This window comes from Pristis pectinata, chromosome 29 (assembly GCF_009764475.1).
Source record: "Pristis pectinata isolate sPriPec2 chromosome 29, sPriPec2.1.pri, whole genome shotgun sequence".
Taxonomy (NCBI): Eukaryota; Metazoa; Chordata; class Chondrichthyes; order Rhinopristiformes; family Pristidae; genus Pristis; species Pristis pectinata.
The window spans coordinates 4,781,663-4,808,097 of NC_067433.1; the positions used below are offsets into that span (position 1 = coordinate 4,781,663).

A 26,435-nucleotide genomic window follows, 5' to 3' on the forward strand; every position below is an offset into this window, starting at 1 on the left:
CCCATCCCCTCCTTCCCCTCCCGTCCTTCCCCATTCCCATCGTCCAGGAATGGTACAGCCCAGGCCATTCAGCACCTTCAGTCTGTGCTGTTCTCTCACAATCAAACCCAGTCACCCTTAGCACCTTTGTCCAGCATTCAAGATATTCTTCAAAGACAAATTCAGGTGTTTCCAAAAATTGTTATTGTGAGAGTTTGATTTGAATCTTGCATGTCTGGGTGTGATATTCTTTACGGAGAGTGTGGTAGGTATATAATTAGGAAAACTAGCATTAACTTTTAGTTTAGTCTCTGTGTAAAGTGGTAAGTTTCTCTTGATACTTTCTGTTGGGCTGTCGGTGTTTGTGATATTACCAAAGAACATGGGAACGTTATAATAATCAGGAGAGGAGAAGCCAAACAGCCTTCAAGCCCTCTGGTCTACCCAGCAAGATCTTGACTGATCTGATCTTGGCCTTGGCTCTCTCTCCCTGTCTGGTCCTCCTCATCCTTCACTCTCCCACAGACAAACAATCCACCTGAGCCGTGAATATTTCAATGATACCACTTCCACAGCTCACTGGGGTAGAGAACTCCCAACGATTCACAATCCATTGAGAGAAGGTAATCCTCCTCACATCCAGCTTAAGACTGTGTCCTCTACTTGCAGATCCTGCACTGGGGGAAACCTCTTCTCAGGATCCTGTACGTTTCAATAAGATCATCTCCCTACCTCCTCAACCTTTCCTCATAAAGTGAACCCTTTCACCCCAGGAGTGGATCTGGTGAACCTTCTCTTGCCCTCGTCCAAAGCAAGCATGTCCGTCCTTAAATGAATTAAAAAATATGAAACTAACCAAAAGTCTGGAAAATCTGTCAGTCCGGCACCACCAAAGTCCCAAGTGTGCCGGATGATTGGAGTTTTACTTCATATTCCTCTGCAGACTCTTTGCCTCCTCCCCTTTTGCTAGCCCACCAATCTGTGCATCATCAGGAAGGTTATCCCCGTCCAAGCATTGATATAAGTTGTCAATAATTGAGGCCCCAGCGGTGTCCCTCTCGATGCTAAACTGACCCATTTATCCCAACCAGCTGTTTTCTGTTAGCCACTTCCTCATCTATGCTAATATGTTACCCTCAGTACCATGAGCCCTCAGCTCGTGTACTGACCTCGCAGGTGGCACCTAATGGAAGGAACTGAAAACTGAAAAAATGCAGATGCTGGAAATCTTAAATAAAAACAGAAAATGCCTGAAACACTCAACGGGTCAGGCAGCATCTGTGGAGAGAGAAACAGAGTTCATGTTTCAGGTCTGAGACCTTTCATCAGAAGTTCTCAGCAGTGGTAGGTGGTGTTTCTCAGGGTTATTCTGTGTCCACCCCTCTTTCTTCATGTAGCCCCTCTCTCCCTCCCCTCCCCCTCTCCCTCCCCTCCCCCTCTCCCTCCCCTCCCTCTCTCCCTCCCTTCCCTCTCTCCCTTTCTCCCTCTTTCTGTGTCTCTCTGTCACCATCGCTCTCTCCCTCTCTATCTCTAGCTCTCCATCTCTCTTCTTCAACTCTCTCTCTCTCTCGCTCTCTCTGACATTATCCACAGCCAGACCGATCCCCAGCGCTATTACCCAGATCCTGCTGGTAGATGCTTGGTGCCACCAGTTTAGCTCTTGGGCTGGGTGCTGAGTTGTCACGACCACCATGTTCTCCGGGTCCTCGGTGGCCACGTGTCCTGGCATGCCGAGCGAGATGGCCCCAGGTGGAGACACACTGGGAAACTCGGTTCCACGAAAGAGGGGACTGAGTTTGGCCGCTGCCCTTCCTGTGGTGTCTCCGAGCAAAGGCAGCGGTGGGGACAGCTGTCACCCGTACCTCCATGGCTGGACGGCCGGCAGACCCGCTCTCCAGGTTCTTCCAGAGCTGAGGGCACGGAGACAGGACGCTGCTTCCTCTCCACCTCCCCTCTGCTGCTCCCCTCTCTGGCATTTCACTGCATTCACCATTGCTTTGACCTCCCCTCCAGTTCCTGCAGGATACGCTTGATGCACTCTTCAACATAATGATGGAGACATCGGAGAGTGAAGCCTATGACTTTCTGGTCTTCGATGCCCTGGTAAGAGAACTGTGTCAGTGTGAGAGGATGGATGTCATTGTTCAAGGTGCAAAGTAGCATTGATTTAGGATGGGGTGTTGCAATGCTTCACACTCAGAGAGTCATACAGCAAGGAAACAGGCCTTTCAGCCCATTGAGTCCATGCTAACCATCAACCACCCATTTACACTAATGTTCTCCCCACTTTCCCATCAACTCCCCTCCGGGTGCTCCCACTCACCCACACACGCTAGGGAGCAATTAACCCACCAACTGGCACGTCTTTGGGATGCGGGGGGAACCGGAGAACCCGGGGGAAACCCACGCAGTCACAGGGAGAATGTGTAAACTCCACTCAGACAGCGCCCAAGGTCGGGATCGAACCCAGGTCTCTGGAGCTGTGAGGCAGCGGCTCTACCCACCGAGCCACCCTGCCGCCCAGAGTCTTGGAGTAGGAGAGCCAAGTTAACAGAGCTAAACAGTGTGATGGTGGGGGGGATGGTGGCAGTGGGTTGAGTTATGGTCTGTTCTTTGCTGGTTGTGGAAAATAATGCTGAGACTTGGTAACTGATGCCTGTCTCCTGGGGTGTGGAGGGATGTTGAGAAGTTGGTTCACCAGTAGTTTCAGTGGCCAAAGCCGGGAGTGGTCATTCGCTGGAGTATAGAGTGGGTCCTGGGACAGTTACCGCTCCAGACACACAGACACACAATCCAGGCAGACCCACTCAGTGCTGTAATGAGGGAGCGAGATGTACCACCCTTAGTCACAGGCCCCTGTATCATATCCCCAGGCACTGTTCTAAACCAGAGGGGAGTTCTCCTTGGTGCCCTGGCCAATATTTATTCCCGACTAATATTCCAGAAATAGATGAACTTGCCATTATCACGTTGCTTTTTGGCGGGATCTTGCCATGCACACGTTGTCAGCCCCATTCTAAAATTTACAAGTACCTCAATGAGTGTAAAATGCTTGGGGATACCCTGAGGTTGTTAAAGGCAACACTTCTTTTAATTTAAGAAATAAATTTTATTCATAATAATTTTTAAAAATACAGAAGAATAAGTACAGTGCAGAGATCTTTACCTTAGTGCCATTTGGTCGATACTTTCAGTAGTGTTGAAACATTTTTTGTTACATAGCACCATCGCCACTCCAGGGCTGATGCACCCTTCCGTTGTTTGAGGGGCTTCCCCGGGGGACTCGGCCCCTGCATGTCCAGTATCAGAGGGACCCTAGACTGTGGCCCTTCCCCACAGGGCCTTTGCCTTGACTGTACCGAGCTTCAGTGCGTCCCTGCAGCCTCGAATGTGCCAGCCATGTACTTTTGACCGTACTTGCCAGCCCTGCTGGTTTGTACGTTTTGCTCTGAGTATTGGGTACTTTGGGCTGTCTGCATTATACTCGCGACACGTTAAGATCAGTGTCGAACTCCTCTGCTTTGTTCCAGTGAGCTGCTGCGTTTAACTGCTCTCCCCTGCATCTGTATCACCCACACTTGCCATCCTGTAGCCTCTCTGAATGAATCACCAGAGTTTGGGTCCACGTCCAACCACAGATGCAGTCAAGACCACCCAACCCCCCAAAAGCACGGAGATTTTCGTCAGGTGCCAGAGGTATCCGAAGACCTGAACTTCCTTGTCTGACTGTCAAAGCCCAGGAGAGTGGGTGGCTTCAGTGTTCTACAGGAACCCTAGCCCACGTTCCGCGACTCTCGGACCTGACTGCTTCCCTCTCACTGTTCTCCAGGTTTTTATCATCTCCCTGATCGGAGACATAAAGTTCCAGCACTTCAACCCGGTCCTGGAGGCCTACATCACCAATCACTTCAGTGCAACGCTTGCTTACGTGTGAGTATGGTGCTGAGGCACACAGAGAGTGATTAGCACCTCTCACTGTTATTAACGTCTTACACTTGGACCTCCCTTAGTGGTGTTGCCAGTAAATGAACTCAATCCCAGGGCCGTTCCTGGTTGCTGGATCCCAGCTGAGGAAGCAGCCAGAGATTGCCCAGCTGATCACAAGAGTCGCGTCTCCATAAGTCGTAGGAGCAGAATTAGGCCATTCAGCCCATCGAGTCTGCTCCGCCATTCAATCGTGGCTGATTTATTTTTCCCTCTCAACCCCATCCTCCTGCCTTCTCCCCGTAACCTTTGACGCCCTTACTAATCGAGAACCTATCAACCTCCACTTTAAATATACCCAATGACTCGGCCTCCACAGCTGTCTGTGGCAATGAGTTCCACAGATTCACCACCCTCTGGCTGAAGGAATTCCTCTTCCTCTCTGTTCTAAGGGGACATCCTTCTATTCTGAGGCTGTGCCCTCTGGTCCTGGACTCTCCCACTACTGGAAACATCCTCTCCGTGTCCACGCTATCCAGGCCTTTCAATATGCAGTAGGTCTCAATGAGGTTCCCCCCACCCCTCCATCCTTCTAAACTCCAGTGAGTATAGGCCTGGAGCCATCAAACACTCCTCATACGTTAACCCTTCCATTCCCAGGATCATTCTCGTAAACCTCCTCTGAATCCTCTCCAATGCCAGCAGATCCTTCCTTAGATATGGGGCCCAAAACTGCTCACCATACCCAAATGTGGTCTCACCAACGCCTTGTCAAGCCTCAGCATTACATTGCTTTTATATTCTAGTCCTCCTGCAATGAATGCCAACATTGCATTTGCCTTCCTCAAGTCTCCCACTGGGATGGGCTTCGGGCCCCGTCAATGATCAGGCCGTCAACCATCCCTGAAGGCAAGGGATGGTGGCCAACCAGGGACCACTGGGGCTGATGGAACCAAGGCCCAATGAGTCGGTGGAGCAATTTCTCCTGGGTCCCAGTCCCAGACTGCTGGCCAGACTTGGTGCCCACTGTCCCCAACACTAGCCCATTGAAGGTATGGAGGCGCAGCCCAACTTTGCCCTCCACTCAGAGGTGGATTGAGCCCCTGTACTGTGACAGGGCCTCAGGAATCAGACTGTGAGGACGTGTCCTAATGGCTGCTGTCAAAGGCACGGGAACTGCTTCTAAATGTCCCTGACAGAAACATTGAGAAACTGGTAAAGCCCATGTAACTACAAACAGTGACAATATTGTTTTTAAATCTTAAGTTTCATTAAAATTAACTTAAAATGAGGTGAAAAGTAATTAAGATGAAAGGAGTACGCTTTCTGTTGGGTCTCCCCTCTCGTTCTCGGTGACCAGGTTGTGACCTGGTTGTCCCAGGTCACGGCAGGTTCCGTTCCTGTCAACTGTTTGTAACCCGGACAGTTCACAGTTCGGAAGTGCGTCTCCAAACTGAGTTCCCGCCCGGCAGAAGATTTGCGCTTCCCAGCAAATCGATCCCGCCGGTCTCCCAAACATTGGTATGTATGAGCTGTACATAAGTCGGCCGTTGGTAAGCTGTGGAGGACCGGTACGATGGATGGGGCCCTGGTTCTTGCACCATTCACTTTGGTATAACTTCACCGGGCCCCCCTCTCTCCAGCACACCAGCGCTCTGTGCCTGGGCCCTGTGCAAGTCCAGCGGTAGACAGTACCCCGATTCTCCAGTCTCTGATCTCCAACTTGTCTCCGACTTCCTGCCTTTCGACCCGGAGATCGGAGACGAGCTGAACGGTGAGCGGGGAACTGCCTGCAAGAGGTCAGCACAGTGGTGGGACATGTCCTCCTGTGAGCTTGATATATCCAGCGGGGGTAGAGCCCATAACTCTGTGAGCTGTTCAATCAGGAATCAAATCCCAGTTGCAAAGAAAGCAGTTTAAGGTGTCTCTGTGATTCCGTGCATTAAGTAACACAGAATTCTGTTGATGAAGTGCTTCACAGTCATACAACAGAGAAACAGGCCCTTCAGCCCAACAATTCCATGCTGACCAGCGAACACACGTCTATAATAATCCCATTTGGTCTGTAGCCTTCAGTGCCTTGGTGATTCAAGTCCTCGTCCAGATACTTCTCCAATGTTGTGAGGGTCCCTGTCTCCACCACTCCCTCAGGCAGTGCGTTCCACACTCCAGACACCCTCTGGGTGAAGAGATCTTCCTCAGATCCCTTCTAAACTTCCTGACCTTGACCTTAGATCTCCACCCTCCAGTTGCAGATACTTGATCTTTTCTTTCGCAGGAAACTGACCAAGGTGCTGAATTACTACGTCTCAAATGCCGAAAATTCAGAGAAAACCGACCTACTTTTTGCTGCCTTGAAAGCACTGAAGTATCTCTTCCGATTCATAATCCAGTCGAGGAAGTTGTACCTGAGGTAAGGAAGCCCATTCCTGCATAGTCAAACCTTTCCGATTCTGGCGTCCGGTTTTGACGAAGTTGAAATAAAACCGGAAGATGCTGGAAACACTCAGCAGGTCAAGCAGCGTCTGCGGAGAGAGAAAACTGCTAACGTTTCAGGTCCGTGATTGTTCATCAGAACTGAATTACCGATGAAAGAGGGAAGTCCGTACTGGATGTGAGCTGAGGTCCAAGTTGGCCTATATTGTGCGCAGAGTGAGGACAACACATCACCTCTGCCTGTGTAGCCGTCTCTCACGGAAACGTTATCTGTGCTTTGTGTTTCAACTATTTCCATGTTGGCCTGGCTGACATCTTCAATAGTCCACTGCCAGGTTATTAACTCAGTTTTCCACTCAGCCCTCTCTCTGGGATAGCCAGCCCAAAACCGCTTCCAGTCCCACAAGGTTTCAGTTTTAACACTCTCATTAGACTGCAGTTGCTGGAATCTAGAGCAACACAGGAACCCACTGAGTTCCTCCAGCGCTTTGGGTGTTGGTTAACGTTAGAACATAGAACAGTACAGCACAGGAACAGGCCCTTCGGCCCACAATGTTGTGTCAAACCAATTACATTAGTCATAAAATGCCCGACACAAGGTCCACATCCTACCATTTCCCTCACATTCATGTGCCCATCTAAGAGCTTCTTGGATTCCCCCCCCCTATTGTATCTGCCTCCACCACCAACCCAGGCAGCGCATTCCAGGCACCCACCACTCTCTGTGTCAAAAAAAAACTTGCCCCACACATCTCGTTTAAACTTACCCCCTCTCACCTTAGATGCATGCCCTCTGGTATTAGATATTTCAACCCTGGGGAAAAGATACTGGCTGTCTACACCACCTATGCCTCTCATAATCTGATAAACCTCTATCCGATCTCCCCTCAGCCTTCACCGCTCCAGAGAGAACAACCCAAGTTTGTCCAATATCTCCTCAGCACATGCCCTCTAATCCAGGCAGCATCCTGGTAAACCTCTTCTGCACCCTCTCCAAAGCCTCCACCTTCCTATAATGGGGCGACCACAACTGAATGCAATACTCCAGATGTGACCTAACTAAAGTTTTAAAAAGCTATCACATAACCTCCTGACTCTTGAACTCAGTGCCTTGACTAACCATGCCATATGCCTTCTTTACCACCCTATCAACCCGTGCAGCCACTTTCAGGGAGCTATGAACTTGGACCCCTAGATCCCTCTGCTCATCAACACTGTTAAGGGTCCTACCATTAACAGCGTACTGTCTCTTTACATTTGATCTCCCAAGGTGCGACACCTCACATTTGGCCGGGTTGAACTCCATCTGCCATTTCTCCGCCCATGTCTGCAACTGATCTATGTCCCGCTGTATCCTTTGCCAGGCTTCTACACTATCCACACCACCACCAATCTTCGTATCATCTGCAAACTTACTAACCCACCCATCTACATTTTCATCCAGGTCATTTATATACATCACAACCAGCAGAGGTCCCAGTACGGATCCCTGAGAAACACCACTAGTCACAGACCTCCAGCCAGAATAAGTCCCCTCGACCGCTACCCTCTGTCTTCTACGGGCAAGCTAATTCTGAATCCAAACCACCAAGTCACCATGGATCCCGTGCATCTTAATCTTCTGTGTGAGTCTCCCATGAGGGACCCTGTCAAACGCCTTACTGAAATCCATGTATACAACATCCACAGCTCTACCTTCATCAGTCACCCTCGTCAAAAAACGCAATCAAATTAGTAAGACACGACTTGCCCTGCACAAAGCCATGCTGTCTGTCCCTAATTAGGCTACGGTTTTGCAAATGCTCATAAATCCTATCCTTAAGAATCCTCTCCAGTAACTTCCCTACCACTGACGTGAGACTCACCGGTCTATAGTTACCAGGATTGTCCTGTTTCCCTTCTTGAATAATGGAACAACATTAGCTACTTGCCAGTCCTCCGGGACCTCGCCTGTGGCTAGAGAGGACATGAAGATATGGTCAAGGGCCACAGCTCTTGCCTCTCTCAATAACCTGGGGTTTATCCCATCAGGCCCTCGGGTCATCCACCTTAATGCTCTTTAAGAAACCATATAGACTGAGTGGACGAGCCCTCCATTATGTCCCACTGAATGCAGCTGTGATATTGTCCCCGATTAGTAGTGCAACTCCCCTCCCCCGCCAAAACTACTTTAAAAACCCTCCCGAGTGGCGCTAGCGAACCTCCCGGCCAGGCCAACATTGTCGTTCAAATCCCCCGAGGGATTCACCCCTCCCATTCTCTTACCTCTGCTCTAACTTGACAACTCTCAAATCTCTTCCAGTTAAAGATTCATAGAGTCATACAGCATGAAAACAGGCCCTTCGGCCCCACTAGTCCATGCCGACCAAGATATCCCACCCAAGCTAGTCCTATATGCCAGTGTTTGACCCATAACCTTCTAAACCTTTCCAATACATGTACCTGTCCAACTGTCTTTTAGAAGTTGTCATTGTACCTGCCTCAGCTGCTTCCTCTGGCAGCTCATTCCACACACGTACCACCCTTTGTGTAAAAAGTCGCCCCTCAAATTCCTACTAAATCTCTCCCCTCTCACCTTAAACCTACGCCCTTTAGATCTTGCCTCCCCAATCCTGGGAAAAAAGACTGAGTGCATTCACCCTATCTATGCCCCTTGTGATTTTATACACCTCTGTAAGATCACCTCACAGTGTCCTACGCTCCTGGTACCTCACAGGAAGCATCAAATACAATACAGATTTGTAATAAAGTTCCAGCACATTACGCACAAACTCATTACTCAACCCCACCAGATTCTGGGCCCATTCATCCAATGACTTGCCCGCTCTGTGCTTTCTGGTTGCAGGATTTATGGAACTGAGGAAGATGACAACGAGTTTAATGAGTCCATCCGAAAGTTGTTTCTCTCATTCAACTCGCTGATGGACAGACCACTGGAGGAATCCGTGAAGATTAAGGTCTGTGTTTGACAGTGTTGCAGGAGGTGGTTACTGAGGGAGGCCATCGCATCCACACTTGCTCTCCAGCGACACCTGTAAAACTTTGTAAACTTTCTATTGCAGATTTTATACCTAATGTGAACGATTGTGATGTGGGGGGGAAGGAATTGGGGGTGCGGAGGCTGGGTCCTGTCTAGAAGGGGATGGGGAGGCCACAGTGAAGGGGTACAGGGGTCTGATCTTGTCCACTAACAGCGAATGACGTCATATTGTCCTCCTGACCCATCCTGATGGTCAGATCAGCTGACCAATCACCAGCTTCTAAGGTTCCAGACTGCGGGAGTTACCCAATCCCTCAGCTGGGAGCCCACCAACCCATGTTTGGTGGGTTTCCATGGGGATCAGTTACCTGGTGATGGTGACCAGGTGTAACACTGAACCTCTGCTTCCTCAGCAAGCTAAATAAATTCAGCATGTCCCTGCAGACCCTCACCTATTTTTATAGATGTTCCACAGAACACGTGCTGTCCAGATGCATCACGGCTTGGTACGGCAACTGCTCTTCCCGAGACCACAAGAAACTGCAGAGAGTTGCAGACACAGCCCAGTCCATCACGGAAACCAGCCTCCCCTCCATGAACTCTGTCTACACCTCCCACTGCCTTGGTAAAGTCACCAACATAGACCCCACCCACCCTGGACATTCTCTCTCTTCCCCCCCCCCCCCCCCCCCCCCCCCCCAACCCTCCATCAGGCAGAAGATACAAAAGTCTAAAAGCCCGTACCACCAGGCTCAAGGACAGCTTCTATCCTACTGTTATAAGACTGTTGATTGGATCTCTTGTACTATAAGGATGAACCTTTGACCTCACAATCTACCTCGTCATGGCCTTGCACCTTATTGTCTGCCTGCACTGCACTTTCTCTGTAACTGTAACACTTTATTCTGCATTCTGTTATTGCTTTTCCCTAGTACTACCTTGATGTACTGATGTGGTGAAATGATCCGTCTGGACAGCATGCAAAACAAAGTTTTTCACTGTAGCTCGGTACATGTGACAACAATAAACCGATTACCAATTTACCTAACTCTGTATTCATGCAGTTCTCTCGTCTGCAGGGGGCCGCGTTAAAGTATCTCCCGACCATTGTCAACCACGTGATGCTGGTGTTCGATCCTGTGGAGCTCAGGTAATAAGTGGTACCACTGACCCTCAAGACTCTCTCGGCAATGAGCGACAACCAGTGCCTGATAACAGTGGGGACACGCAGACTGGAGGCCCGTGCGTCTGATGCTGGCCTGAGAATCTTGTGCACCACGGAGGCGTCAGAAGTGTGCGACACGGACTTCTGTGCAATGCAGATGTGCGACTTCCTCAAGACTTGTGGCAGATGTGTGATGTCACTTGTCACACATCTGCGTCGCACGGGTCACGCACCCGTCACACCTCTGTCTTTCACGCATCCACCACACACCTGCCAGTCACATCTGTCACACACCTGTCGGACAAATCAATCATCTGCAGCCCTTCGTCACCTCTACCTATCACCCCCTCCCCTCACCTGGATCCACCCATCACCTGCCGGCTCTTGCTCCCACCCCCTCCCCTCCCCCTCTTTACACTCACCATCTCCCCTCTGTCTTTCAGCCCAGGTGAAGGGTCTCGACCCGAAACGTTGACTGTCCGTTCCCCTCCGCAGATGCCGCCTGACCCGCTGAGTTCCTCCAGCATTGTGTCACTCCAGCTTCTATCTCCACCAGTCACATCCAACTTACATACACGGCACATCCATGTTAAGCACTTGGACCATAAGATATAGAAGCAGAATCTGGCCATTTGGCCCATCGAGTCCTCTTCGCCATTCAATCATGGCTGATTCCTCAACCCCATTTTCCCCGTAACCCTTAACCCCCTTACCGATCAGTCTCTGCCTTAAATACACCCAATGACTTGGCCTCCACAGCCGTCCGTGGCAACGGATTCCACAGATTCACCACCCTCTGGCTGGAGAAATTCCTCCTCATCTCAGTTTTAAAGGGACGTCCCTTTTTTCTGAGGCTGTGCCCTCGGATCCTGGGCTCTCCCACTGATGGAAACATCCTCTCCATGTCCACTCTGTCTGGGCCTTTCTGTATCCAGTAGGATTTCACTTCTCACACACCTGTGGTACACACAACTCAAACACCAATGTAGCATGCACATCCATCCTGTTGTAGCCCACACTGTCCAGCAGGCCCTGTCTCTCGCTGGGGTTCAGCTGCACAGCTCCCACTGGCTTCCAGAACCCTTTGCCGTGGGCGCTCTCACCCGCTGTTCATGGGTGCCGAGCAGCAGGCTATTTGACTCTAGATGGCTTCACGGTTAACTGTTCCTTCACACCGTGCAGTAGAACATGGATTGGGTCTAAGTCTGGTGGGACAGTAGACATCCTGTGGGATCAGTGGATGAATCAGTCAACACTGGGGCACTGGCTGATGTGCCCAGTGGGACACTGATGAGGGTATAACGAGGACAGCCCCAACCATCAAGCACCCATTTATGTTAATCCTATCTTATTCTCCCCACGTTCCCATCAACCCCCCCCCCCCCAGATTCTGCCCCTCACCCACACACTGGGGGCAATTTACAGCGGCCAATTAACCCACCGACCCCGCACGTCGTTGGGACGTGGGAGGAACGGGAGCACCCCGGGGGGAAACCCACGCGGTCACAGGGAGGACGTGCAAACTCCACACACAGACAGCGTTGGAGGTCGGGATCGAACCCGGGTCTCTGGAGCTGTGAGTCAGCAGCTCTACCCGCTGGGCCACTGTGCTGTCCTCGTCCATCGGTTATCTGCTTGTTAACCCAGGGTGTCAACAGCTGGCTGTGGGTCGATGTGATTCCCTGTGCCCTCCTTCATTCTATGCTGCCTGGGGTGTTATCTCCAGTGAGGCTAACCCACTCTCATCTCTTCCTTTGGTCACCTCCGCAGTGTGCTGTTCACCAAGTTTATCCAGAGTATCCCCGACAACCAGCTGGTGCGGCAGAAGCTCAACTGCATGTGTAAGATCGTGGAGAGCGAGCTCTTCAGACAGCCCGGTGGGTGCTCAGAATTCCGAGACCCCCCCCACTCCTCCCCACCACCACATCCCATCGTTCCCGAGAGCCTGAGACGCCCCCGGTCTCGTCCATTCCCCCAGATCCACGAGACCCAGCACGGCCCATCCCACCTCACCCTAATCGCTGCCTGCTGCTGGAGGAGAGCTCTCCCATGGCCAGGGGGACTCACCCAGGGTGGGGAGAGGGGCTGTGAGGTGCGGGAGGGTGGGGAGAGGGGCCATGGGTTGTGGGAAGGTGTGGGAGGGTGGGGAGAGGGACTGTGTGTTATGGGTGAGTGGGGAGGGGGGTGTGGGAGGGCGGGGAGAGGGGTGTGGGAGAGTGGGGACAGGGGGGTGGGTTGTGGGAGAGTGGGGAGAGGGTCAGTGGGGTGTGGGATGGGGAGGGGATCAGTGGGTTACAGGAGGGTGAGGAGAGAGTCCCTGGGGAGAGGCAGTAGGTTATGGGAGAGGGTGAGGGGTTTATTGGGAGGGTCAGGGAGGGGGCAGTAGGTTACAGGAGGGTGGGGGGAGGTCAGTGGGTTGTGGGACAGGGGAGGGGGGCAGTGGGTCACGTGACGGGGCAGGGGAGGCTGTGCTCTGTTAATCCCGGGTCTCTGTCCCACTTGCCCACCAACCCCCCCCCCCCCCCCCCCCCGCTTTGGGTGACGGCACCACAGTTACTGCCCCAGCTGACTGTAAGTGGTGTTCCTGCCTCCCCCCCCAACAGACTGCCGGGACGTCCTGCTGCCCCTCATCATCGATCAGCTCAGCGGACAGCTCGATGACAACTCCAGCCGGCCGGACCACGAGGCCTGTGGGAGTTTGCTCAGCAGCACCCTAGAGGTCCTGGACAGGAACGACATTGTGAGTTTCGACACGCCACCCTCTGTGTGTGTGTGTGTGTGTGTGTGTGTGTGTGTGTGCCTGTATGTGTATGTACGTGTGTGTTTGCGTGTGTCTGTGTGTATCTGTATCTGTGTGTGTGTGTGGGGGGAGGTGGGGGACAGAGTGTGGGGCAAACTGCTTCAGTCTCAGGCCTTGCCCCACAACCCAGAGAAAAGACGTTAGACCCACCAAATTTAAAGGCAAGTACAGGCCATCCCAGGTTATGAACCCCTGACTTATAGACACCCCGACATACAAACGGGCTCCCATGATATTAGAACATAGAACAGTACAGCACAGGAACAGGCCCTTCGGCCCACAATGTTGTGCCAAACTAATTAAATTAGTAATTAAATGCCTAACTGAAGTAGTCCCTTCTGCCTGCACAATGTCCATATCCTTCCCTTCGCTGTTTAGGAGCCTCTTGAACACCTCTATCATATCTGCCTCCACCCTCACCCCTGGCAGCACATTCCAGGCACCACCCACTCTGTTTAAAAAAAGCTTGCCCCACACATCCCCTTTGAACTTATCCCCTCTCACCTTAAATGCACGCCCTCTGGTATCAGACACTTCAACTCTGGGAAGTTAGATACCGGCTGTCTACTCTATCTATGCCTCCCGTAATCTTATAAACCTCTATCAGCTCTCCCCTCAGCCTCCGCCTCTCCAGAGAAAACAAGCCCAGTTTGTCCAACCTCTCCTTATAGCACATGCCCTCTAATCCAGACAGCATCCTGGTGAACCTCTCCTGCGCCCTCTCCAAAGCCTCCACATCCTTCCTATAATGGGGTGACCAGAATTGAATGCAATACTTCAGATGCATCCTTCATTTCCAGGGACAGGAGAGAATGCCCTTTAGCACACGAGAGTGTGTTGCTGCGCTCTCTGGATGCTTTCTGGTCTCCAGTGTCCACCTCAGCCAATGGCAATGCCTCTTTACCAAGTGATCATTGCAGGGGCCAATGAACAACAGCTCGTTCCAGATGCCCACCACCCTCTGTGGCCGGGGATTTTTTTCCCCTGGAGTTTAAGAGGCTCAGGGGTGACCTTAGGTTCATAAAATCAGAAGGGGCAAAGATAAGGTGAATGGCCAGTCTTTTCCCCAGTGTAGGGAACTAGATAAGACCATAAGACATAGGTGTAGAATTAGGCCATTCGGCCCATCGAGTCTGCTCTGCCATTCCATCTTGGCTTCCCTCTCAACCCCATTCTCCTGCCTTCTCCCTGTAACTTTTGACTCCCTTAAGAACCTATCAACCTCCGCTTTAAATGCACCCAATGACTTGGCCTCCACAGCCGTCTGTGGCACAAATCCCACAGATTCACCACCCTCTGGCTGAAGAAATTCCTCCTCATCTCAGTTCTAAAGGGACGTCCTTCTATTCTGAGGCTGTGCCCTCTGGTCCTGAGGGAGGGGAAAGATTCAGCAGGTGGAACAGGACGGGGGAGGGAAATGGAGGGGAGAGACAAGGGTTGGTAGGCGGTAGGTGGAACCATCAGATGGACCCAGGTGGGGAGGGGAGGGATAGGAAAGGTGAACCAAGGGAGAAGGCTTTGTGTGAGGAGGGGTGTCACTACGACCACCAACCTGGGCAGTGGGTCCTTGGCAGCACACAAGCACTGCCTCTGTACCCAGGGTCGGCTGAGGGGACAGTGTGCAGTTACCCACGGCGATGTGACCTTCACACGATGCCTTGGTGTTTCAGGGGCCACAGCAGATCCACATTCAGATGATAATGGAGAGGCTGCTGAGGCGGATAAACCGGACGATCATCGGAATGAACCGTCAGTCTGGCCTGATTGTAAGTTGGAGTCACCATCTCCTGGTGTCATACAGTCCGGAAACAGGCCCTTCGGCCCAGCGAGCCCGTGCCGACCATCAACCACTCACTGACACTTGGTCTCATTTTACTCTTCCCGCATCCCCCTCACCCCCGATTCTACCAGTCGCCCACACACGAGGGGAAGTTTTACAGCGGCCAATTAACCTAGCGACCTGTGAGATGCAGGAGGAAACCAGGGAGCACCCGGGGGAAACCCACGTTTCACAGGGAGAACGTGCGCACTCCGCACAGATCGGGATCAGACCCTGTCACCAGAGCTGTGGGGCAGAGGCTCTGCCATCACACCACTGTGCCTCATTCACCCTCAGTATGTCACACACGCCTGTGTGTCCCTGACCACCGAGTCCCCTTCTGTGTACCCAAATTCTGTTCCCTATCGAAAAGACCCATGCACTATAATCTAGTTTACAGAGGGAATGGGGTCTCCCTGATAATCTGTATTTAAGTGGATTCTTCCCATCAGAACACCCCAATATCTGTGTGATGTTTGCTTAAAAAATAATAAACATAGAGGCTTGAACACGGACTGATTGAAGAAAAAGCTTATATCTCGGGAAACGCACCTTGTGTTCCAATCAGCTGCTGTGCCTCTCTCCAACAGGCAACTGTACATCAAGACCTTTGCAAGGGAGTTCCTCAGCAGGTAGCAGCAATGCGAGTATTGCCTTACCAACGGCAGGTGATGGGGAGAGTCCCTTTGACCATGGGACCCTTGCCTGTTAGCATGGTGCCTTAACATAACACAGAACGGCACAGTACAGGAACAGGGTCCTTGGGCCACCATGTTAAATTCAGATCAGTTTATTGTCACACACACCAGGGTGCAGTGAAATTCCTTGCTGGCGTGAAGCTCACAGAGTGAACAGTATACAGGGCAATAATAAAGACAGTGAGCTCAAGGCAGCAGAATGGTACAAATCTGTGCTGACCATGATGTCAAATTAAACTAATCCTGTCTGCCTGCAGATAGTTGTAACCCTTCCGTTCCCTGCCTCTCTAAATGCCTCAAATGCTGTTGTCGAACCTGCTTCCACCAGTTCCCCTGGCAGCACCTTCCACGCACCCACTGCTCTCTGTGTGGGATAAAACATACCCCGCACATCTCCTTTGAACTCCCCTCTCACCGTAAACCTATGCCCTCTAGTACTTGGCATTTCTACCCTGGGAAAAAGACTAAGTACCCTATCTTTGCCTCTCATACATTTATACGAAACTTATACTGGCTCATTACAAAGATGGGGGAAAGTGTCTTGTGATGTCAGCCAGAATCTTGATTTCTAGCATCGTGGTAACTTCACCCCAAGGCCTGAAGAGGATTTTTGACGCTCGACTGTCCTGTCCTGGTACAGGGACGACTGTCCATCTAATCTGCCCCGAGCAAAGCTTCCTTGGTGCTGCCATCATGCTGACTCTGTCCATGCTTCCCCCTAGGGGACCTTTGTAGCCTGTATGATCGCAATACTGAAACAGATAGAGGACTACCACTACACGCATTACATCAACACGTTCAAGACCCGACACGACATCATTGTAAGTAAATTCTTTCCCAACTCATACTCCTTTGGGTTTTCACAGTAGACCAAAGTTTGGAAAGGTCAGTCCGGGCAAGTTATCTTGCTGAAAGGTGCAGAGGAACACAAGGTGTAAAAAAAAATTAGAATGAGAGATCTGTCTTCACACAAAGATATCTAATAAGGTAGGGAGGGTTGGTGAAATGGACAGGGTAAGACTGTATAAGGAACAGAATGGGATATTTTTAAAGCAATTTGCCTGCAGAAGATATCTTTATTAGTCACATGTGCATTGAAACACACAATGAAATGCATCTTTTTGTGTAGAGTGTTCTGGGGGCAGCCCGCAAGTGTCGCCACACTTCTGGCGCCAACATAGCATGCCCACAACTTCCTAACCCGTACGTCTTTGGAATGTGGGAGGAAACCGGAGCACCCGGAGGAAACCCACTCAGACACGGGGAGAACATACAGACTCCTTACAGACAGCGGCTGGAATTGAACCCAGGTCGCTGGCGCTGTAATAGCGTTACGCTAACCGGGGAATCAGATTTGAGTCGGGGGACAACAGTGTTTGAAAGGGAATTGGAGAAGTATTGGCTTGTGAAGGAACTATTGCAGGGCTGTGGGGCAGTTTGCAGAGGAGTGGTGGAGAGCTGTTGCAGTGGGCTCCTTCTGTGCCCCTCCCTTGAAGCTCTGGGCCAGGGATGCTCCAGCTCTCCAGATGTGGAGGCGGGCGATTCTTGGCCTAGTTTCCTCGCCCAGCCTTGGGCCTCGCATCACAAGGTTGCCTCCCCCAATCTCCTGCCGATGCTCCCCCCCCCCCACCCAAAATTCGGGAGCTGATTGTGGAGCAAGGGGGGTAAGGTGAGACGGGTGGGATGGAGAGAGGCAGATGATCGGGGCAGGGGCATCGTGAAGTCTTAGCGGTGATCTGGGAAGTGGGGGGAGTGTGAATTTTTTAGCAAAGAATTAACAATGAGGCAGGGGAATAGATCCCTCAAACCTTCCAGCAGCCCAGGTAGGGTTGAGCCCTCGAACCAGGGTTGAAGCCGGTCGCAATACCTGCCGTGTTATTATGTAGTTATAATAAAGAACTACAGTTCCCAGTGGCAATGCAAGGGGTCACATGGGGGGGACAGGAAGTGGCTGTAAAAAGAGAGGGAAAGCAAGCCAGTCTGGTGTTGGTTAATAAAATGTTGAGATGTTAAACCCACACGAAGTTTGTCTCTTGATGAAGAACAAACATACACCTGCCTCACTCTTTGAGTCAATAAGCACAGAGTTTTACGCAAGTGGTGTAAAATGTGCATTGTATACAAACCACGAGCTGACTGCTAAACACACACTAAAGTCCTGACAGTTCAATACAGTCATAGAGCACAGCCTCCTAGGTAAGTATATTGAGAATGAAGTTCTTAAGTGACCAGGCTGGTACTGAAGAATTTGATACACACTGGTGTTACGTGGTGAGTTCGAGCCCTTTGGTCGCTAATGCTTTACAAGAATGGGTCAAACGTTTTCCCGCTGCAGAGAGATGATTTAAGTTCCTTTGCTTCGTTCCTAGGACTTCCTGATGGAAACCTTCATTATGTTCAAGGATCTCATTGGGAAGAATGTTTATCCGTCGGATTGGATAGTGATGAACATGGTCCAGAACAGGTAGGTTCCAGGAGGTCAGGAGGGTAGTCGGGGTATCAGAATGTCCCTTTTATATTCCTGCTCTGACCACATCTTTCCCAAACCCAGGGAGAGATCTGTAGGATATTTTTTTAAAAATATTCCCTGGAGTTAGGTGCAACTTTCCCCGCATCCCTGCAGACAAGTACACCACCCCACAGAGGACGCAGTCCAGGAGACAGGAAAGCAGAGTGTGGCTCTTGATCAGGAATGGGAAAACCTCAGTGGTGATGTCGGCATGGTGGAGAAGCCTGCGGGTACTCAGGTCCGCTGGGGAGTTGCAGGTGGACCCGTGGAGCTAATTCCCAGCTCAAAGTGAGGAGTCACAGCCGGGAAACAGGCCGTTCAGCCCATCAAGCTGTGCTGATCGTCAAACACCTATTCATGTTAATTGTGCACTAATCCCATTATATTCTCCCCACATTCCCATCAACTGCCCCCAGATTCTACCCTCACCCACACACTGGGGGCAATTTACAGTGGCCAATTAACCCACTGACCCGCACGTCTTTTGGATGTGAGAGGAAACCCACTCGGTCACAGGGAGAACGTGCAAACTCCACGCAGATAGTGCCCGAGATCAGGATCGAACCTGGGTCGCTGGAGCTGTGAGGCAGCGGCTCTACCCACTGCACCACTGTGGAACTGGGGAGACGTTGGAAGTGTGGCGTAAGGAATGCCACCTCCTGCCCTTTCTCTGGGACGTGAGTGATGCTCAGTGTGTTTGTGCTGCCTCTCCCACAGGGTCTTCCTACGAGCCATCAATCAGTTTGCCACTGTCCTGAACAAACTCTTCCTGGACCCAGCAAACTTTGAGTTACAGGTGAGTGGCAATTTCCTCATGGAATAAAATATTAATTTCAGCCAGCGGATTTCGGCAGGAAAAGGGCAACGCTTGGGAGTCTTCTCTGTTGCTGAATGCCTCACCTTAGGGTAGAAGGGAGAAGATCAGATCTCTTTATTAGTCGCACGTACATCGAAACACACAGTGAAATGCATCTTTTGCGTAGTGTGTTCTGGGGGCAGCCCGCAAGTGTCGCCACGCTTCTGGCGCCAACATAGCACGCCCACAACTTCCTCACCCGTACGTCTTTGGAATGTGGGTGGAAACTGGAGCACCCGGAGGAAACCCACGCAGACACGGGGAGAGCATACAAACTCCTCACAGACAGCGGCCGGAATTGAACCCAGATCGCTGGCGCTGTAAAGCGTTACGCTAACCGCTACACTACTGTTCCTGAATAACAGCTGAGGGGAGCGATGGGGACGAGGTGAAGCATCAACTAGAACATAACTGCTGGCACAGACCACTGGGGCTGAGTGGCCTTTCTCGGAGCAGAAGGCCCGATGTTTCACTGTGAATTAGTGGGAGACACCATCCCTCTCCATCGGTTGAAGGTGAGAGGGGAGAGATTTAGTGGGAACCTGAGGGGGCAACTTTTTCACCCACATGTGGAATGAGCTGCCAGAGGAAGTGGTTGAGGCAGGTACATTAACAACATTTAAAAGGTACTTGGACAAGTACATGGATGGGAAAGGTTTAGAAGGGTTTGGGCCAAATGCGGGCAAACGGGATTAGCTCAGATGGGAATCTTGGCTGGCATGGATCTTCTGAAGAAGATCTCATGGTCTCTGGAGCAGAGTGTTGGAGACATGGACAACCTTCAGTGGGGCCTCACAGTACAAGAGTACTGCCTCTGAAATATCATTCAAGTCCATGGGAGGCAACCCGGAATGTCAGGACAACATCCCCAGCCTGGCCATTTCACACCTGCCTCCGCCGGGCGGACCTCATCATTTATAACCCCGGCATCAGACTTCTGAAGCAAGAGCAGCACAGTGCCATGGCTGGTACACCCGCTGCCTCTCACCTCCAGCGACCCAGGTTCAATCCTGACCTCTGGCGCTGTCTGTGTGGAGCTTGCACATTCTCCCTGTGACCGCGTGGGTTTCCCCCAGGTGCTCCGGTTTCCTCCCACATCCCAACGACATGTGGGTCGGTGGGTTAATTGGTCACTGTAAGTTGTCCCGAGTGTGCAGGTGAGGGGTAGGATCGGGGGGGGGGGGGGTGGGGGGTGGTTTAATGGGATTGTGGGGAGAAGTTTTTAAGACTGGGGTTAGTGAAGGGCCAGTTTCGTGCTGCATGATTGTCTGAAGTCCCTGACTTGTGGTATGCCCTCAAGGACTTCAGAGGAAACCTCTGTGATGAAATACAAAACTGCCAGCACTGGAGGAGAGGCAGTCAGGAACGTGCTGGGCATATCCACCTTCTCCAGTGAGGGCAGAAACCAAGTACACGCAGGAAATGGACGGCACAGCTGGTCGAGCAGCTCATCCACCCGCCTGTGTACGTCCTGGGACTCATCAACCACCTCACGCTCCACCAAGAAGGAGCAAGCCAACCTTGGCCAGCCCTCCCGTTGGAAATCTCTTCCCTCAGAGCCACCTGTGCTCCTCACAGCATCTACTTGGAGCCTACAGCAGAAACTTCACTGTTGACCTGCCTTCTGAGGACATCAGCATGGATTTTAAAGCCGGAAGCCATGTAGATGCTGAGTCTGTGCAGAGCCAGTAAGGACCCCCAACATTAAACATGATAAAAACATGCATGTTTGCATGTATGGTCAGCACAGTGGTGCCACAAGTAGAGCCACTGCCTCACACTCCGGAGACCCGGGTTCAATCCCAACCTCCAGCGCTGTCTGTGTGGAGTTTGCACGTTCTCCCCATGGCCCCATGGGTTTCCCCTGGGTGCTCCAGTTTCCTCCCACGTCCCAAAGACGGGAAGGTCGGTGGGTTAATTGGCAACTGTAAATTGCCCCCAGTGTGTGGGTGAGGGGTAGAATCTGTGGGGAGTTGATAGACAGAGTGTAGGTCAGAGGGGAATAAGTGGGGGAACGGAATGATGTGGTTGCATTGAAAGCCAGCAGAGGGTCAAATGGCCTCCTGTGTTGTCAGGAAATATCAATGTGTGGGGTTGGAGTGTCCTTCCAACAATGGTCACAGTTACTGCTCAGTTCTGGACGGGACATTCAACTACATCCTTCTTTTTCCAGCTCTGGAACAACTACTTCCACCTGGCCATCGCCTTCCTCATCCACGACTCCCTGCAGCTGGAGAACTTCTCGAGTGAGAAACGTAACAAGATCATCAACAAGTAATGTCCACTTCCCAGCCCCGCCTGTTCACCAGGAGGAGCTACCTCTGAACTGCCCGGGGTGTAGGGGTTGGCCCACACCAACGGTGTACGTCCCAGGGTCATCTCACTGCCTCGTGCAGTGCTGTATCAGGTGCTCCCAGTGGCCAAAAGCTGCCTCAGCCCCGTGTGAATCTCAATATTGACTGCCTTGAGGGGGCCAAACCTTGATCATATAGAGTGATAGTGGGAGGTCACAGCGTCTGATTAGAGTTACACAGAAACCTTAGACCCAATGTCCATGACAACCTAGTTCCCCACCCAAGATAAGCCCATTTGCCCACGTTTGGCCCATATCCCTTTATACCTTTCCCATCCATGCACCTGTCCAAATGCCTTTTAACTGTTGTAATTGTCCCTGCCTCTACCACTTCCTCTGGCAGCTCGTTCCACACACCCACCACCCTTCTGTATGGAAAAAGTTGCCCCTCAGGTCCCCTTTAAATCTTTTCCCTCTCACCTTAACCCCTTGCCCCTCTAGTGTTGGACTCCCCTACCCTGTGACCATTCACCTTATCTTTGCCCCCTCGTGATTTTATGAACATAAGTTCACCCCTGAGCCTCCTACACTTCAGGGAAAAAAGCCCCAGCCACGGAGGGTGGTGGGTATGTGGAACGAGCTGTTGTCCATTGGAACCTGAGGGCACAGACCACCAGGCTCAAGGACGGCTTCTATCCCACGGTGATAAGACCATTGAACGGTTCCCTTAAACGATGAGATGGACTCTTGACCTCACAATCTACCTTATTATGACCTTGCACCTTATTGTCTACCTGCACTGCACTTCCCTGTAGCTGTGACATTTTACTCTGTATTCTGTTATTGCTTTTACCCTGTACTACCTCAATGCACTGTGTAATGAATTGATCGGTATGCAAGGCAAGTTTTTCACTGTACCTCGGTACAAGTGACAATAATGAACCAATACCAATACCCCTGCAATGATCACTTGGTAAAGAGGCATTGCCATTGGCTGAGGTGGACACTGGAGAGCAGAAAGCTCTCGTGTGCTAAAGGGAATTTTCCTCTGTCCCTGGAGATGAAAGATGCTTAAGATTTAATGAACTACATTCACTATCTAATCTGTGCCGTCCCTGCCCTGGAATTACTGGATGGGACAATGTAGAGAATTTTTTCACCCTTTATCCGACCTATGGTATACCTGGGCAGGGAATGTTTGATGGAACAGTGTAGAGGGAGCTTTACGCTGTAGTCAACCCATTTGTTTTCTTCCTCCTAAGTTTATTTACATATTTTATAAAATATACATTTCCTTCAGAATAAAGACCAAATTCAGACACGACCGTCCTTGCCCAGGATGCACTCCAACCTCACCTGCAACCACGGGTCCCAGAAGGCCTCCAGAGAGCTGGTGGAGCCCGTATGCTCCCTCTCCAAGGCACGGATGTATCCTTGGAGGAAGGGCAGGCGGTGGGCTCAGGCGGGACCCCCGACGTCTCACTGCCTGCACCCGTGAACGGCAACCTTGGCAAGGGCAAGGGGCAGACCAACGAGGGGGTCCCGCAGTCGAATCACACCCCTCTGCCCACGTGGAGGAGGCTTCATTCTGGAGCTAATGTGCTCTGTGGCCACTCTGGGAGTATTAGAAAGGAAAATGTGAAGGGAAATCTAACTCTGCATCCAGTCAATGCTTTACTACAATTCTGGATGGGACAAACGGGAAACTGGTCCCTTCCTAACTCTGACATTCCTCCTCTGGAGAGGACTAGAAAATGTTAATCCAATAACCAGACGGTCAACTTTGCTTTCAATGTTTTGACTGTTTGCCCTGATGTTAATTTATGTTTTGTAGATATGGAGACATGAGGAAAGACATTGGTTTCAAAATAAGGGACATGTGGTACAATCTCGGTGAGTGCAACACTAAAGGAACACAGAACAGTACAGCACAGGAACAGGCCCTTCGGCCCGCTTACAGGAGGATGTACCCACATAACGAACGGGTTCCAATTTTACAGACATCCTGAAGTTCATTCTGTCCATGTTGGAAAATACACAAAAGTCACTCGGTACAGTAACCACGCCTGCACAGTATTGCAATGAACAGCATCAAAAGCACAGGAGACTGATAAGAAAGAACAATTACTGAAAGTGAAGAGAGGAAACCAGTTCTGCCGTTCGTAGCTGTGAATGTACGTCGGACTTAGGGATTTAATAATATCAGGATTCAAGGAAGTTATGTTGCAGCTTTATGAAACTCTGGTTAGGCCGCATCTGGAGTATTGCATTCAATTCTGGTCGCCCCGTTACAGGAAGGATGTGAAGGCTTTAGAGAGGGTGCAGAAGAGGTTTACCAGGATGCTGCCTGGATTAGAGGGCATGTGATATAAGGAGAGGTTGGACAAACTTGGGTTGTTTCCTCTGGAGCGGCGGAGGCTGAGGGGAGACCTGACAGAAGTTTATTAGATTATGGGAGGCATAGAGTAGACAGCTGGTATCTAATTTCCCAGAGTTGAAGTGTCTGATACCAGAGGGTGTGCATTTAGGGTGAGAGAGGATAAGTTCAAAGGAACTGTATGGGGTGGGTTTTTTTTTTACACAGGGAGTGGTGGGTGCCTGGAACATGCTGCCAGGGGTGGGGGTGGAGGCAGATACGATAGAGGTGTTTAAGAGGCTCTTAGATAGGCACATGAGTGTGCAGGAAACGGAGGGATGTGGGCATTGCGCAGGCAGAAGGGATTAGTTTAGTTAGGCATTTAATTACCAGTTTAATTAGTTCAGCACAACGTCGTGGGCCAAGGGGCCTGTTCCTGTGCTGTACCGTTGTATGTTTTAATGTCTGTGCCAAACACAATGCCAAATTAAACTAATCCCTTTTGCCTGCACGATGTCCACATCCCTCCGTTTCCTGCACACTCATGTACCTATCTAAGAGCTCCTTAAACACCTCTATCGTATCTGCCCCCACCCCCACCCCAGGCAACACATTCCAGGCACCCACCACTCTCTGTGTAATAACAAAACTTGCCCCTCACATCTCCTTTAAACTTGCCCTCTCACCTTAAAGCTATGCCCTCTTGTGTTTGACACTTTTACCCGATGCTTCAGAGAAAGCAATCCGTGTTAGAGCATCTGAATGTGCAAATTCCTGGGTATCTGTTCACCCCTCCCACCAAGCTGGTGAATTCTGTTTGGTCCACCCCACTGGGTATGTCAAGGGATACTGAGAATGAATGTCCCTCACTGCATTTAAACAGGTTATAGCACAGAAGTATCTTCCCTGGATCACTCCTCAATTAACCTCAAGGCTCCAGAATTTCCTCTTTCAAATATTTATCAACCTTCTTAAAAGATAAAAAGCTCTGTTATTCCCCGTACTAAAGCATCCCATCCCTTCCCCACCCCATCTGCACCTTAAAACCGACTTGTTTTCCCCCTTTCCCCAATTCTGACACAGGTCTTCCACCTGAAATGTTACTTGTTTCTCTCCCCACAAATGCTGCCTGACCTGCTGAGTGTTTCCAGCATTTCCTGTTTTTCTTTCCGTGGGAACTGCCGACTGTGGGAATGTCGGCTGAAGCCATTGCCGGTGCTTGGATCAGAATTTGGTCCACTCATTTGAAGTATAATCACACAATTCACCCTGCTGTAAACTTGTAAAGCTGTTTTTTTTGGAAATGATAAGTCATTCAAGCTCTGAACATAATCACATTGTCCAAAAGGAAATTACTTAATTCTGTTTATAGTGGACCTGTCGGCTAATTTTAGAATTCCAGTGTAACAAAGCACCTTCCATTCCATTTATTCAGCAGAATTCCAATGGACCTCTTCCCGTCTATTCCTATGGGACTGAGTTCTGTTGGCACGTGTCAGATGTTTAAGAATCCTGTCCATTAATCGGGTGATTGTTGACAGTTTTGCGTGGTTTTCCAGGTCCCCACAAGATTAAGTTCATCCCAGGGATGGTGGGGCCAATCCTGGAAATGACTCTGGTGCCAGAACCTGAGCTCAGGAGAGTGACAATTCCCATCTTCTTCGATATGATGCAATGTGAATACAGTGTCAACAGGTGCTTCCATACGGTAAGTAGCCGAGGGTTGGTAATTGGTTAGGGCAGGCACGGTAGTGTAGCGGTTAGCGTAATGCTATCACAACGCCAGCGACCCGGGTTCAATTCCAGCAACGTTCTCCCTGTGTCTGCGTGGGTTTCCTCCCGCATTCCAAAGACGTACGGGTTAGGAAGCTGTGGGCGTGCTATGTTGGCGCAGGAAGTGTGGCGACACTTGCGGGCTGCCCCCCAGAACACTCTATGCAAAGGATGCATTTCACTGTGTGTTTCGACGTACATGTGACTACTAAAGATGTCTTATTGTTGCCACATGTACCAAGGTACAGTGAAAAACTTTGCTTTGCATGCCATCCGGACAGATCATTTCACCACATCAGTGCTTTGAGGTAGTACAAGGGAAAGCTATAACAGGATGCAGAATAAAGTGTCACAGTTACAGGTGTCACATTCATCTTTCGACATCACCCTGACTATTCCCAGGCCACGTGTACAGGCAGTCGCCAGGTTACAATGGGGTTTCACTCTTGTTCATCACCTGAACTGTTCGTAAGTAGGAAATGAAACATAGAAACATAGAGCAATTACAGCACAATTCAGGCCCTTCGGCCCACAAAGCTGTGCCGAACATGTCCCTACCCTAGATCGACGACAGTGTGTGGGAGAGGGTCACGGCAACAGCGGTGCTGGGGGATGAAGCAGGTGTGGGAACAGCGGCTGCCAGCCGGCCTCACTGACTCAGCGGGCAAGTCTGCTCAGAGCTCCCGGCTCTGCTCCGCTCCACCCAGCCCCCGAGTGTTGCGGCTCGGGGGAGGGGAGAGAAGGCACACGGAACTGTCCCGCTCCCACCCGGAAGAAGATGCCTGCAGCCCCGCAGCAGCCGGTGAATCCGTCCCCGTCCGTCCCACCGGTCTCCCAGACACTTGTG

The 26,435-nt window shown here is 50.9% G+C and overlaps 1 protein-coding gene across 4 annotated transcripts in view; it reads left to right on the forward strand.

The window, feature by feature from the left end:
* dock5 (dedicator of cytokinesis 5) overlaps window positions 1–26,435 on the forward strand; it is a 141,164-nt gene that overhangs the window by 81,869 nt on the left and 32,860 nt on the right. For 3 of the 4 annotated variants that reach the window (XM_052040774.1, XM_052040775.1, XM_052040776.1), the window contains 14 exons: window positions 1,993–2,082; window positions 3,809–3,909; window positions 6,182–6,316; window positions 9,185–9,296; window positions 10,399–10,469; window positions 12,255–12,361; window positions 13,088–13,224; window positions 14,955–15,050; window positions 16,524–16,622; window positions 18,171–18,265; window positions 19,028–19,106; window positions 21,340–21,440; window positions 23,294–23,352; window positions 25,375–25,523. In XM_052040774.1, the coding sequence (XP_051896734.1) occupies window positions 1,993–2,082; window positions 3,809–3,909; window positions 6,182–6,316; window positions 9,185–9,296; window positions 10,399–10,469; window positions 12,255–12,361; window positions 13,088–13,224; window positions 14,955–15,050; window positions 16,524–16,622; window positions 18,171–18,265; window positions 19,028–19,106; window positions 21,340–21,440; window positions 23,294–23,352; window positions 25,375–25,523 (1,431 nt within the window). Of the gene's footprint in view, window positions 1–1,992; window positions 2,083–3,808; window positions 3,910–6,181; window positions 6,317–9,184; window positions 9,297–10,398; window positions 10,470–12,254; window positions 12,362–13,087; window positions 13,225–14,954; window positions 15,051–16,523; window positions 16,623–18,170; window positions 18,266–19,027; window positions 19,107–21,339; window positions 21,441–23,293; window positions 23,353–25,374; window positions 25,524–26,435 lie in introns of those variants that run through there. The other variant, XM_052040777.1, reaches the window with a different exon arrangement.